At 37.8% G+C, this 14,347-nt stretch overlaps 1 protein-coding gene across 1 annotated transcript in view; it reads left to right on the top strand.

Moving 5' to 3' along the window:
* The window catches only part of ODAD2 (outer dynein arm docking complex subunit 2), a 147,075-nt gene that overhangs the window by 12,295 nt on the left and 120,433 nt on the right, over nucleotides 1-14,347 (top strand). Inside the window, exons 6-7 of the mRNA XM_067542791.1 lie at nucleotides 2,152-2,268; nucleotides 9,673-9,890. Coding sequence (XP_067398892.1) covers nucleotides 2,152-2,268; nucleotides 9,673-9,890 — 335 coding nt within the window. The remainder of the gene's footprint in view (nucleotides 1-2,151; nucleotides 2,269-9,672; nucleotides 9,891-14,347) is intronic.

Here is a 14,347-nt window from a genome sequence, read left to right as displayed (position 1 = left end):
TTGGAGAAATTGGGACCTTAATGGCAGATCCTCCTTTCATGGTATTATTCACGGACAAACTTTCCTTATATCCACGCTATAAATTCCTAACAAGGTGTCATCTGAGTTTCATCTTAATCAGACCATTCTTTTACTGTTTTTTTCCCAAAAGCACATAATTCGTAACAGGAGGCTTCCTTCCATTCCTTAGCTGTCAGAAGAGCAAGATTTTTCTATCTAGACAGGACCAAATCATTTAGGAGGTTTCCTAGACTGTTTGTTTCCATTGCAGACAGATCTGAAGAATCCAGTCTCCTCCCAGAGGCAATCGAGATGGATCTTTGGGTGTATTAATGCATGTTACCATGTGGCCAGCTTTCAACCTCCTTTCAGGGTGTTAGCACGCTCTATAAGGTCACAGTCAACATCTATGGCATTACTTAAAGATGTTCCAGTCTCTGCAAAGCTGCTACATGGTCTTCAATACATACCTTCTCCAAGTACTATATTTTAATCCATGCCTCTAGATTTGATGGGGCAGTTGGCTATGCAGTTCCATCTTCATTTCTGGACCTGATTCTGTAGTTCCCTTCTTCCCATGGTGATACTGCTCTTGGGAGTCACCCAAAGTGGAGCAACCATAGGGACACTATTTAAAGAAGGAGAGGTTACTCACCCTGTGAAGTAACTGTAGTTCTTCGAGATGTATGTCCCTAAGGATGCTCCACTACCTGCCTTTCTTCCCCTCTACTTCAGAGTTTTCTCTGTAGAACTGTGTGGTAGAGAAGGAACTGAGGGCGGTTCACTTGTGCAGTTCCATATAGCTCTGACGTGGGGCACAAGGAATGTAGGACACGTGCAGGCTGAATGGACACTGCTAATGAAAATCTCCAATTGAAGGCATGTGGGACACTTGCCACCTAAAGTGGAGCCCCCATACGGATGCACATCTTGAAGAACTGCAGTTACTGCACAGAGTTAATGTACCCTCTTCTTCCTAAGTTCAAGTTCCAAACTATTTTTCACTCTTCTTATGATGATTGCTTGTATAAAAATATAAGAATTTGGGACAAGCAGAATAAAGAATGAAACATACACAAAATTTCACAGATTTTAAGGACAAAAACTCCGTACATTTTTTGCCCAGCTTTAACTAAGGATGTGATCTTGTAAACACATTCTATTGGATGAAGTGTTTACTACTACGAATCCCACTGAAATAATAGATTTTATGGCCAGAAGGGGCCATTATCACCATCTAATCTGACCTGCATAACACAAACCATAAAATGTTATTCAGTAATTCCTTCATCAAGTCCAGAACTTCTGGCTGAGCTACAGCATATCTTTTAGAAAGACATCCATTCTTGATTTTAAGACTTCAAGTGATGAAGAATCAATCACATCCCTAATTAATTTCTTCCAGTGGTTAACTATCCTTATTGCCAAAAATGTGTGCCTTATTTCTAGTTTGAATTTGTCTAGCTTTAGCTTTCAGCCGTTAGCTCTTATTATGCCTATTTCTGCTAAATTCAAGAGCACTCTACCGTCAGAAATCTTCTCCCCATGTAGGAAGTTATAGAACATCGTCACCTCTTAACCTTCTCTGTGATCAGCTATAAACAGATTGAGCTTCTGTAGTTTCTCACTGTAAGGCAGGCTTTCCAGATCTCAAATCATTGTTGTTCTTTTCTATAGCCTTTCCAATTTGTCACCAACCTTTTTAAAGTATGAGCACCAGAACTGGGCACAATATTCCAATAATGGTCTTGCTAATGCCATATTCAATAATATCCTTTTCCTATTTTTACTTGTTATTCAGCTGATTATATATCTTAGCTTTCTTAGCCACTGCATCATACTAGAGGCTCATGTTCATTTGGTTTTCCCCAAGGGCCCCGAAGTCCCCTTCCCCTTCCCTTTACACACAGAGCACCACATACAGTATTAACTAGTTACAGGGATCCTGCAAAGAGCTCCACGTGAGTGGACCTTGGCATCCCTGCTAAACCCCATTTACATTCACTGGTGCTCTGTGCTGGCACAATGGTCTGAGGTGTGGAGCTCATTACAAATTTGGGACCTATATTTCTTAATAGTATTTACCTTACACATGAAAACTTTTTATGAAAGAGAATATTAAAAATAATTTAAAATTTTGTTCTTTTTAAGGGTAGAGGAAAGGAGAAAGATGATATTGATTACGAGAGAAAAAGTGACATATATAAAGATCTTGTAACATTTTTAAGGGAAAGATCACCAAAATTTGTAGAAAATATGGCTAAACAGGTATGTATATTCTGATAGTATTTTACATACTGTGCTATGATATAATCTGCTCCCATATAGATAGTGGTACCTCGCAGTGAGCTCATCCCAGTCACATGGCATGGCTCTTTGAAATTTTGGAAGGCTTTGATGTATGCAAAAGATCTAGGAAATAAGAGGTATTGGCAGAGAGGAAGCAGTCCTCGGAATAGGTAGTGTTTGGGATAAAGTCAGTCACTGTTTGTTTCAAGGCCTAGGAACAAAAGTCTTTCATAGTGGGTGGGGCAAGGCTCTCCTCTCTCCTAACCAATTGGGAATGAGCTGGAGAAAAGAGCTGTATATATTCAGCCTCTTCTCTCAGAACAGAGATACCAGCCAGGGAGGGCTATCTGCTGAACCCTCTGAACCTGCTGAATAACTGGAGAAATGGGCCCGCTAAAGGAGAAGCTGGTTGAAAGCTACAGCTGGCCTGAGGTAATGAGTACAGTTCATAAAGGGGAGCAGTGGGCCTCCTGTGGAAAGGAGAGAGTACTTGACTAAAACCCTCTATACATTAGAAAGAAGGCTGTTAAGACCTTGGAACTTAAAGTGGAACTCTTTGGGGGAAGCTGTATGAACTAAATAAATTGAAATCTAGGAGAAGGGGAGTATTACTTAAAGACTCTGGAGACAAGTGGTTTATTTCTGGGTGCTACTAGAGCAAGCTGAGGGAAGCGTGCCTGCAGGGCCTTCCTCAGCCAGTAGGGGTTTTTACAGAACAGGCATGGCCTTTGCGTCACTGTTACAAATAACTGCATTTATAAGAATTACACATTCTGACCAACTTGATCTAAAATACAAACATTGCTATATAATTGACTTGCAAAACTGCTAGATTTCTGCAATGATGTTTCTAAAGAAAGTTAGTAAAAATCTGCTGCATACTTAAAGTGTTTTCTGTTGTGGTTACAATGTATATCTGTGATTAGATGCAGAATTTCCAAGAATTTGCAATGCCTTAATCTCTTTTTGTATTTATCTTATACCCTATACTAAATATGTTCATATCCTATGACATCAAATTATGACAATGAGGCTATGTTCAGACTGACGGCGGCAAAATCGCTGCTGCCAGATTGATCTTTCTTGATCGATTGAGTGGTCAGTGAGACCTGCTCAATCGATCAGGAAGTCGACTGAGTAAGTCCACCCCCTCAAGCAGTGTAGTGCTGAGCCGACGGGAACGCTGTTCACCAGACCTATAGTATGTAATATAAAAATACAGCCTTATAAAACATACCATTTAAATTTAATTAGTAAATGTTCATACTTTGTTATCATCAACAATTTGTTTTTCTATACTTATGTGTCTAAAGATAAATTACATATCTGAGTATTTCAAGAAATCATTTTGTTATAATTTGGTATCCCATCAATATGTGAGCTCAGTTTCTAATTTTGCATAAAAATTTCTGCTACTCCCTCATCAACCTGGTGGTATTCCTTATGAAGTTTTAAAACAGGAAAATATATTTTAACATAAAACGTCAACTTTCTTTGACAATATTTTCTATAATCAAAACCATTTAAATGTATAACCTAACCCTTTCTTACCAATATAAAGATATCTCTCATTTGTTACAAGATTTGTCTTTGATTTAAATGTCAGAGTTGAGAAGTTCAAGTATGCTTTCAGCTCACATAGCATGTGTTGCCACCATGCTACAGGAGTTCTAAGATTTAAGTGTTTGGCTTCTGTTTGGACTGCAACACTAGTTAGACTAAAAAAATGTGATATTTTACCTATTAAAATAGCATCCGGTAATGCCAAGGCAGTTAAAGTTGTTTCATTGTTCCTATTTACAGACCTCTCTTTTCAGAATTTCAGTGGTTTATAACTTGGCAGTAAAATTAATTACAGGTTGAAACTTGTCAGAAGGCCTCCAACATTAAGGAATTTAGGTTTTTTAAAATATCCTCTTAGGTTTATGGGGCACCTTTCAGCCAAAAGAATCCCAAAGCATTTTGCCCAACAATTTATGTAGGAAGTAAAGAAAAATAGCATATTCAATTGAGTTTGTAGAAGAAGTTAGGTAGGCAGAACATTATTATTTAAATTAAAATGTATCCAATCCACCAAGGCTCACAACCTTCTCCTTGTAAAACATGCCAGAGGATGTTTAGGATACATCTACGTTGCACATTCCTTTTGGCGGCATGTAGAGTAATATACCCTACACGGTCCTCTAATGTGGGTCTAAATAGCAGTGTAGATGGTGAGGCACTGCTTAGGCGAATAAAGACACCCTGAACCCTGTGAGTATGTACCTGGGTAATTACCCTACAGCAGTGGTTCTCAACCAGCGATATGTGTATCCCTGTGGGTACTCAGAGGGCTTCAAGAAGATACATCAACTCATCGAGATAGTTCCCTACTTTTACAACAGGCTACATAAAAAGCACCAGCGAAGTCAGTACAAACTAAAATTTCATACAACGACTTGTGTAAACTGCTCTATATACTATATACTGAAACATAACTACAATATTTATATTCCAATTAATTTATTTTATAATTATATGGTAAAAATGAGAACGTAAGCAATTGTTCAGTAATAGTGTGCTGTGACACTTTTTTGTATTTTTATGTCTGATTTTGTAAGCAAGTGAGATGAAACTTGTAAGACAAATCAGACTCCTGAAAGGAAAAGTTGAGAGTCACTACCCTCCAGGGCTCTCTACTTGCCCAAGCAGTGCCTCCTCATCTCCACTGCTATTTTTAGCAGTGTGACGTCCCACTGCCTCCCTGTTGCTGGCGTCTTTTCCTGACACAGGGAAATGCTCCGGCAGTGGGGAATGACTCCGGCAGCAGGGAAGAACTCTGGCATCTGCCTGCTGCCAGAGCCTTTCCCCGCCACAGGGAGCTGCCAAAGCCTTTGCTTACCACAGTGAAAGTCTCCAGCAGTGGGGAAAAGTTCGGGCGGGGGGGAGAGAGCGGCTTTGGCTGCTCACAATTGCCTCCCCCCTGCCAGAATCCTTTCATTGACATACCAGAGTATGGACGCAGCCTGCTCCTCACTGTGTTGTGTAGCCATACAGACTAAATGCTTTCTCAAGAGGTTTGCAGTATACTTGAAGCCTTAATCTCCACAAGGGTTCAGAACCTCAGTTTTACATTTCATTTGAAAGATGGCTCCTTCAGCAGCACAGTGGCACCCTAACACTATGCTGGACCACTGGTTTTAAGTACTAGCTATTTGGAAAGAATGTCACCTACTGAATCACCAGTATCACTTCCCAAAGCACTTTGGTTTTACCTTGCCATTTAAATTCTATCCAGAACCTGGCATCTTGAAGCAGGGAACAGTACTTCCTTTATATTTTGCATAGCATAAAGCACATTTATGATGTTTCTTAAATAACTAAACACATAAACAAATAACATGCTTAGCTTGTTAAGATATGGCTCCATATGACAAAACCGTGCACCATGAGTATCATCCTTTTCTAGCTTTTCTCAGCAGAGAGAGCTAGGATTTGAATCGATATAAAAACTGATCTACATGCTTCTAGTAACAGTTTCTCCATCTCTTGGTTGAAATAATTTATAGAATAACATAGAGAAACTTGCATTGCTACTCCCTTTGCTGTATCTGCTCTTTGGTTAATGGCTACAATTTCCTGTACAATCAATCTGGCACCTTTCACAAGCACTAAATTTACTTTAAACTTTAAAAGCATATTTCATATTTTAGGGGAGAGTTGTTAGAAGGGAAAAGATTCTTGCTGCAGTGCGTAACTTCTTTTTTAATTGTGTAGATTTTAAGTGGTTAGAAAGAAATACATGGCATTTATAAATACAGAACCAGAATCTACAGTGTGTAAGGTCTGGAACAAGTTTGTTTCGTGACATACTGTGAGCGAACTGCTCATGCTCTTCAAGAAATGCTAATGTTCTTCAAGAAAAATGGGAAAAAGAGATCACTTCTTTTGGCTTAAAATGTCACCCTCTTCTGTTGTTGATACTGCAGTCTGGGAATGGGTCAAGAATCTGAGTCTTGATATTTGCATGCTAGGATGAGGAATACCGTACCTTCCTCAAGGCTGGGGGCCACAACTGACATCCTTCCAAATGCTCAACAGGACTCCCTTCCAAACTCATTTACATTAATTTGTAATTGACTTGGAGAGCATGGTCCATTATTGAGCAGTGTTACGCAGGATCTGGGAATTCCCTTCATTGACCTTTTATCCAAGGGAGTTGCATGGTACCTTGTTACAGCTAGTAGGCATAACAGCTGCCCTTCATTTGGGATAAATGTCAGAAGCAGTTAAGCTCCTTTTGGAGTAAGGTAGCTGAAACAGTAGGACCCACCACCCAAAATGCAGGCCACATGCAAGGCTGATCAGGAGCTGAGCTATGTGGGTGGAGAGGTTTCTCTGGGGATGAATGCAAATGTAGAGGGCTCAGTATTTTTTTGGTGGACAGACAAGGAGCAGAGAATCAAGGACAGTTAGAGAAGCACTTACAATGTGACTCTGAGAGTAAGCTAAGGGAGACAGTTTATTGGATAAAGTGCTGGCTGGAAAAAAGGCTTGGAATATTGAGTAAGGAAACTGAGTCCTGTTTGATTCCTACTGTGTTTGGGGAAACAGGACTTTGTATACATTCTTTGTAATTTGTAAATTCTTTATAGATTTTTTTTTGTGAAAAAAATAATTTATTTTCTCCTCAAAACTGACAAGATCCTGATTATTGGTTCACAAGGCAACAATACCGTACTTATTTCTTCTCCATGAAAGAGCTAAATTATTTATCATAAAAATGTAACTAGCTGGAAGAAAATTCTTAGAGTACATTCTCATATGTTTATGGATTTTATTTGGTGAAATGAGTAAATAACTAGCAGCCAAATTTTCAAGAGTAGACACTGCTTTTGAGTACTTCATTTTTTGTGTCTAGCTTGAGACACATTGGGCCTGATTTTCGGAGGTGCTGAGCTCAGGTTTACTTTAACTGGAGTAGCACATTTTAAAGTCAGACCTAAGGTACTTCAAGTTGGGCACATAAACCAGTGGCTGGTTTTGACAATTTTGGAATTAACCTTTAATATTTTGTTCTGTCTAAAAATAATATGTTGTTTTAAAATTCATTCTACATCTTCACTTAGACAAAGATAATTCTTTATAACTGTATCTAAATATGAATTTATAAGGATTGTGCTGGATGAATATCTTTAGTCATGATTACTGCAGTAATGGGGTTTTAAAGAGGGTTGACTTCATTGATCACCAAAGACAGAAAATGCTAGTATTTTTATGAATTGTCTCCCACTGAAAATGGCATATCTTTGAAATTAATGTTTGTTAGATAAAACACATGCTTTTCTTAGTTTTATCATTTTTTTGCTATGGTAATAAATGTAGCTACTCAACAGATGTAAATCCTCTCTTTCTTCAGTTTTGTCAGATACATCACTTCTAACTCTGTATTCCCTATTGGTATAGCATAACTGTTATACTGAAGAATATAAAGTATATTAGCTTAGTCGCCTGGCAGCAGCATAATATTTTATTGCACCATGGGAAATCTAGGACATAGAGTTTAATTAAGGTTGGTATTGCCGAGGTGTAATGTTCTTGGTTTTAATGGCAAGTGAGCTAACTGCCTCTGCTTTAGAACTCTTGAAGAATAGAGATGATATAGAATTTTAAAATATTGTAAGTATTCCTGTTAATATGGAGAATATTCCGAAGAACTGTATCTTTTTTAAAATACAAAGATACAGTCTTTGATACAGTCTTTGAATTCATTATAAATTTTGTGTATATAATAAATGTACTATTATTTCTACTGTTCAGGAATAAATGGGTATTCCCTTACTCACAGCAAAGTGCTAGGTAGCAACAACTAACTAAAAACTCCAAAGATTTTGGTGTTTCTTGACAGCCGCTGCATTTTCCACTGTCTAAATGTAGTGAAGTTGCAGCTCAGTTGTTATGATTGTTTCTCTGAGATAAAATAAATTATTCTTTAGAGGCAATAACTTTGATGCATTTTTGAAGGTGAGTAATAACTTCAAGGAGTTCATTACCGCACATATATATTGCAAAGCTGATCAGCTTTTATATTGTCTTATTGGCCTTGTCTAGGTTAGCATTTAAAGGTGCGATGTTATTCCATGTTTGTGATGTTAGCATGAGGTAGCTGTAAGAAGCATACTACTTTAACGTGTTAAAATAGGCATATTATAGCCTAACTAGGATTCCCCTTTGGCTTTAACTTGACCATTTTAGCATTTGTTAAAGGCAACGGACCTTGTCTAGACTACACTTTTAAAATGTGTTAGTTAACATGAGTTAGCTAAGGGTTAGACATTTGAGTCAGCATGCATGGGACACTCAATTCCCATCACAGACTAATAGCAGGGGGGCGACACTTTGACAGTTTCTTTAAAACTGCCTTGGACCAGGTACATAAAAGAATGTCACTGCTTAGATACATGCTAGTGACAGCTGGTATAATAATAATGAAAGATCATAAGCTATCTTTCCTGTCAAAGCTGAATAGTCCAGTAGAAAATAAGAGTTGACAAGAGGCAATAGGTATTCTTTTCTGGATGTTTTGAAAACATATGGTAATAGACAGAGCCAGTTGCTGGTTTTGTAGGGACCATTTAGTTCCCTGCATGAGATTGCACTAACAACACTGCTTCAAAGGCAAAGCCAGAAAAAAATATAGAAAATATTTACATTAATTTTACTTAAAAAATTAACATACAAACTTAAAAGTAATTACCACATTTATTAACTTATTTCTAACGTTAAATTTGTTAATTTTGGGGAGTACATATTTTATAATAGCAACAAACACTCCAGACCATGTGGTAGAGTAGGATGTATACCTCAGGTTTACTGGAGATATGAACCAGTGCTTCAAGCCTCACTGTCCAAGTAGGGAATGTGTTAATCAGCACTCATTCACAGTCTGGATTATTTTATTGCTGATTAAAAACTAAAGATCTGATCCTGCAAACTCTTTAGTCTGAAAATAGTTCTTATACAACCAGAGTGAAAGAGTCTGCAAGATTGGACCATTAAAACTGGTTTGAAATTGGATTCTGTAATATTGCTGCTGTTGCAAATTAGAAATAGGACAAAATGCACATTTAGAGTAAGTTCAAGAATTTCCAAATTTAGCTAATATCTTTGTTTTTAAATACATTTCAGTTTGTATATGGTGGTAGGAATTTTCAAATTAATATGGATGCTGCATTTTTTTAAAAGGCAATTTAAATTTACACAACGGAATGTGTTCGAAGTTTTGCGTATGCCATAATCAATTTTTAAAGTAATGTATCCTGTGATTTTTTCCTATAACTTATTTTAATGTGTATTATTCATGTGGCAATATGATTGACAAACCATTTCTCCATTTTTTTATAGGATTATACTTTTTTTGAAGAACCAATGTCTGAAAAGCATTATCGCCATATGGAAATAGTTGATGCTGAGGACTTTGGCCAATCCCAAAAGTTTTGCGATTTTTCAGAAAAGAATGTGCTTGAGAAGACAAAGAGTCCTCTTGTAAAAAGCAAACCCATTGACAAGAAATTAGAACCATCTCTAAAGTGGAAGAACATTGGGCTTGCTGGTTCCCAAGAGTATGTAGTTATTTGAAAAACTGAGTTTTATTGTAGACTTTGCTAATTCAGACTAATGGTTTGGAAACACATCATAGGTCTGATTTTGTTTCTTAGTTAAAAATAAATCAAACAAATACAAAATAAGATTCAGGGCCCTGCTCCTATAGAACATGTTAGGGAAGATTGCTCACTTGTAATCCAGTTTCTTATAGTCCTCTTCTGCCATCTATCTTAACAACAGCCATGACTGTCGACATGCTGACGCTCCACCTGTCAGGAAGGAGGCAGCAAGATCTTGCAGTCATCTTCAGTACTTAAGCCTCAAGTCAACCAGTTTTCCTCAATTAAAAGTTCTTTCTAAGGCAGGAAAGAATAGACAGCCTATTCCAAGCAACACTTTCTGAGGGGAGAAGAGGACTATAATAAACTAGACTGCTAGTTAATAATCTTCCTTTATCATATAACCCACTTCTCCTAGCAATTACCTTGGCTAACTGTGAACATAGCAATCAGTAAAAAACCCAAAAGAGAGTTTACTTACAGTAGAGATGGGCCTTCTCTTCTGAAATCAGAATCTGCCTCAGATGTCCAGTCCAAGTGATAGTCGAAGATGAGTATCTGAGGGAAGGACTAGGAGGCCATCTTGCAGAAGGAGGAAGTGAATGCCTCATCCCTTCAAACCCAGGAGATGACATGCTGTAGGAGGAGTCACATTTGACAAATCTTGGATGCAACCCATAGGCATGGTCGTGACTGATTGGATGAGGCTTCAGTGGTATAGAGGTACAGGGCATGTCCTCCTGCACAGCAAGATGTTGATCAGAGCCCAGGTGTAGGTCATTTTAGTTGGAGAGGTACAAATAATAAGTGTCTCTCTTCTGTAGAGTGTGTGAATGTATGATCAGCCAACAGTCATTAGGGCATCCTGCTTCCATAAAAGGTCTGTGATCAGGACTAGAGCAAAGCCAAGGACTGCCCCAGCAAGGTCTGGGAGTCCTCATGAAGTACTGGGACACCAGGACAAGAGCATCCTAGATGTGAAGGTCATCCAAGAGGATCCTAGATGAGAATGGCCAGAGTCAGCCCATTACAGAGACCATAGGTGTGCTGCGATCTGCCAACAACCACATTGTAATGAGGAAAGAGAGAATCATACTGACAAAATAAAACCCACTGGAGATGAGGGAGGTAGAGGCTGAAATGAAACCCAGACTTCCCATAATTGTTGTGGGCACATCTAGATGGGAGCCCCCAGAGTAACCTGAGGCTAAGCCCCCAGGCTTATCTGGTCCACTGTCCTTGGGGTCTGGGGAAACTGCTGTGCTAAGACTATCTGAAACAGCTGAGCAGTATGATGAGGAGGAGCTTTTCGGAAGGTCCCTATAAAGACAGTCAACAAAGCAGGTAACAAGTGGGCGTCAAAGTCAGCAAGAGCACTGCTCCTCTGAGAAAGCGCATTATTAGCTAGCTAGCCAGTAACAGAATCCCTGGAAGATGGAATTCAGCTGTTTCTGGAACTCAGGATGCTGGGACTATGAAAAGTAGAAGAGGAATGGCTCTCCTTGTTGCTTTCTTTATGAACTCTTTATTCTTATTTCCCTCTTCTGTCTCCTTCGTTCTGCCTTCAGTATTTTTTTCTACAAGGAAGGAAAAGGGCTAGTGAAAAGAAAAGAAGTCATTAATGTTCCATGTCTCCAGCATGCATGAAGCAAACCAATGAAAAAAAGTGGCTGGAGTTGGACATAAATACAGCAACTGATAGATCTTGCTTTCTGCTTCCTGTTTGGTGGAGCTGTAATGCTGATAGTCAAGGCTGTTGCTAATTAGGATGAGACAAGAACAACATACAACAATCAGTTCTAACAGCTGTTTGGTTTTAACTATATATTTTGATACTACATAGTATAAGCATGATCCTGTAAAGGGGTCCACTTTGGCAGAGCCTAACAACCATTCAGGTACTTTTACAGGATATAGGCCTATATTATTAAATATACTTTACTGTATTATATTTTGTATAAGTACTGAAGTCATAATAATATGAGACTTCACTATAACCCTCTGCTATGGAAGAGTTTTAAAAGAGCTGGCTGAGGAGCAAACTGGACCATTAATCTTTGATTTTCAATAAGTCTTGCATTGCTGGGAAAGTTCTGAAGACTGTAAGAAAGCTAATGTTGTGCCAATATTTAAAAAGGGCAAACAGGATGACCTAGGTAATTATGAGCCTGTCAATCTGACATCGATCCTGGGCAAGATTATGGAGCGGCTGATATGGGACTCAATTAATAAAGAATTAAAGTTGGATAACATAATTAATATAATCAACATGGGTTTCTGGAAAATAGATCCTGTCAATCTAACTCAATACCTTATTTTGATGAGATTACAAGTTTGCTTGATAAAGGTAATAGTGTTGTTGTAATATACTTAGACTTCTTTAAGGCATTTGACTTAGTACTGCACAACATTTTGATTGAAAAACTAGAACAATATAAAATTATATTGATAATAGGGTTGAACTGATATGGTTTAAAATGTAATTGTAAATGAGGAATCATCTTTAAGCATGTGTGTTTCTAGTGGGGTCCCACAGGGATTTGCTCTTGGTCCTATGCTATTTAACATTTTTATCAATGATCTGGAAGAAAACATAAAACCATGACTGATAAAGTTTCCAGATCACACAAAAATTGGAGGAGTTGTTAATAATGAAGAGGACAGGTCACTGATATAGAGTGATCTTGTCCGCTTGGTAAATTGGGCGCAAGCAAACAATATGCCTTTAATATGGCTAAATGTAAATGTATACATCTGGGAATAAACAGCGTACGCCATACTTATAGGATGGGGGAGTCTATCCTGGGAAGCTGTGACTAAAAAAAGATTTGAAAGTCATGGCTGGTAATCAGCTGAACATAAGCTCCCAGTGCAACACTGTGGCCAAGAGGACTAATGTAATCCTGGGATGTATGAAGAGGGGTATATGAAGTAGGAATAGAGAGATTATTTTACCTCTGTACTTGGCACTAGTGCGACCACTGTTGGAATACTGTGTTCAGTTCTAATGCCCACAATTCAAGAAGGATGTTGATAAACTGGAGAGGGTTCAGAGAAGAGCCATGAGAATAATTATAAGATTAGAAAACATGCTTTATAGTGATAGACTCAAGGAGCTCAGTCTATTTAGTTTAACGAAGAAAAGGTTAAGAGGTGACTTGATTACAGCCTGTAAGTGCCTATATGGGAAACAAATATTTGGTAATGGGTTCTTCAGTGTAGCAGAGAAAGTTATAACGTGATCCAATGGCTGGACATTTAAGCTAAACAAATTCAGACTGAAAATAAGGTGCATGTTTTTAATAGTCAGGGGAATTAACCATTGAAATAATTTACCGAGGGTTGTGGTGGATTTTCCATTACTGGCAATTTTTAAATCAAGATTGGATTTTTTTTAAATGTTCTAGTTCAAATGGTGGACTTCTGTGGCCTGTGTTACACAGCAGGTCAGGATAGAGTATCAGAATGATCCTTTCTGGCCTTGGAACCTATGAATCTATAAAAAGTATGTCAGTGAGATCTCATTAACTTTGTTGAGAAAAGAAATGCTGTGTTTTGTTTGTTTTTTGTCTTGATGAGATTATTAAACCACATATTAGCAAACTGAAAAGGCTCCTAATCTCTACTCATTCAGATTTTCCTAAAAAGGACAACTTCTGTTGTCATTCCTACAAGCTAATTTGAATAGGTGATTTATATATCTCACAAAATGGAAAAAAAAGTGTTTTTAGTATTTTATATTGCCAATTAAAACATTGACTGCTTTACTTATGTTGTGGCCAAAATTTTCAACTCTGGGAGCCTGAATTTAGGCACCTAAATCTTGATTTGCTTACTTAAATGCAAGTAGCCTGGTTTTTTGTAAGTGCTGAGCACCCACAAATCCTGTCTGAATCAATGGGAACTGCAGCTTCACAGAACCTGGAAAATTAGGCCAATATTTAGGTGCCTAAATCTGGATTTAGAAGCCTAACTTTAGGGAACCAGGTTTGAAAATGTTGACCTAAATACCTCCTTCTCTATTGATTGTCTTTTTTTTTTTTTTCTGTTTTATCTGTGGTAAATTCTTTGGGGCAAGGACTGAGCTTTCAGTGGCGAATCAGCAAGTATATGCTGGGCGCTACTGAAAACAAATAAATAATAATCAGTGAAGTTCTATTGTATGTTTAGACAATTCTTGGTATTCTATGAATCCTCAAAACTGACTCTGAATAGAAATTTAGGCACCTAAATAAAATCTTTACATTTCAAATCCAGCAGCTTCTATTGCTAATTTTTATAATACTTTCTTTCTATTTAATCCCACTGAAAGTGTTCTGTGGAAAAAATATACTCCAGATACATATAGTGCAGCAGAGTTGATCAATTTAAACAGAGTGTAACTTCTTAATGAAGATCATTACAGATTAATTTAC

Source organism: Emydura macquarii, unplaced genomic scaffold (genome assembly GCF_026122565.2).
Source record: "Emydura macquarii macquarii isolate MOO-44397 ecotype Brisbane River unplaced genomic scaffold, CSIRO-AGI_Emac_v2 contig_719, whole genome shotgun sequence".
NCBI lineage: Eukaryota > Metazoa > Chordata > Testudines > Chelidae > Emydura > Emydura macquarii.
The sequence above is the reverse complement of the archived record's forward strand: the minus strand, read 5'-3'. Positions and strand labels throughout refer to the sequence as shown.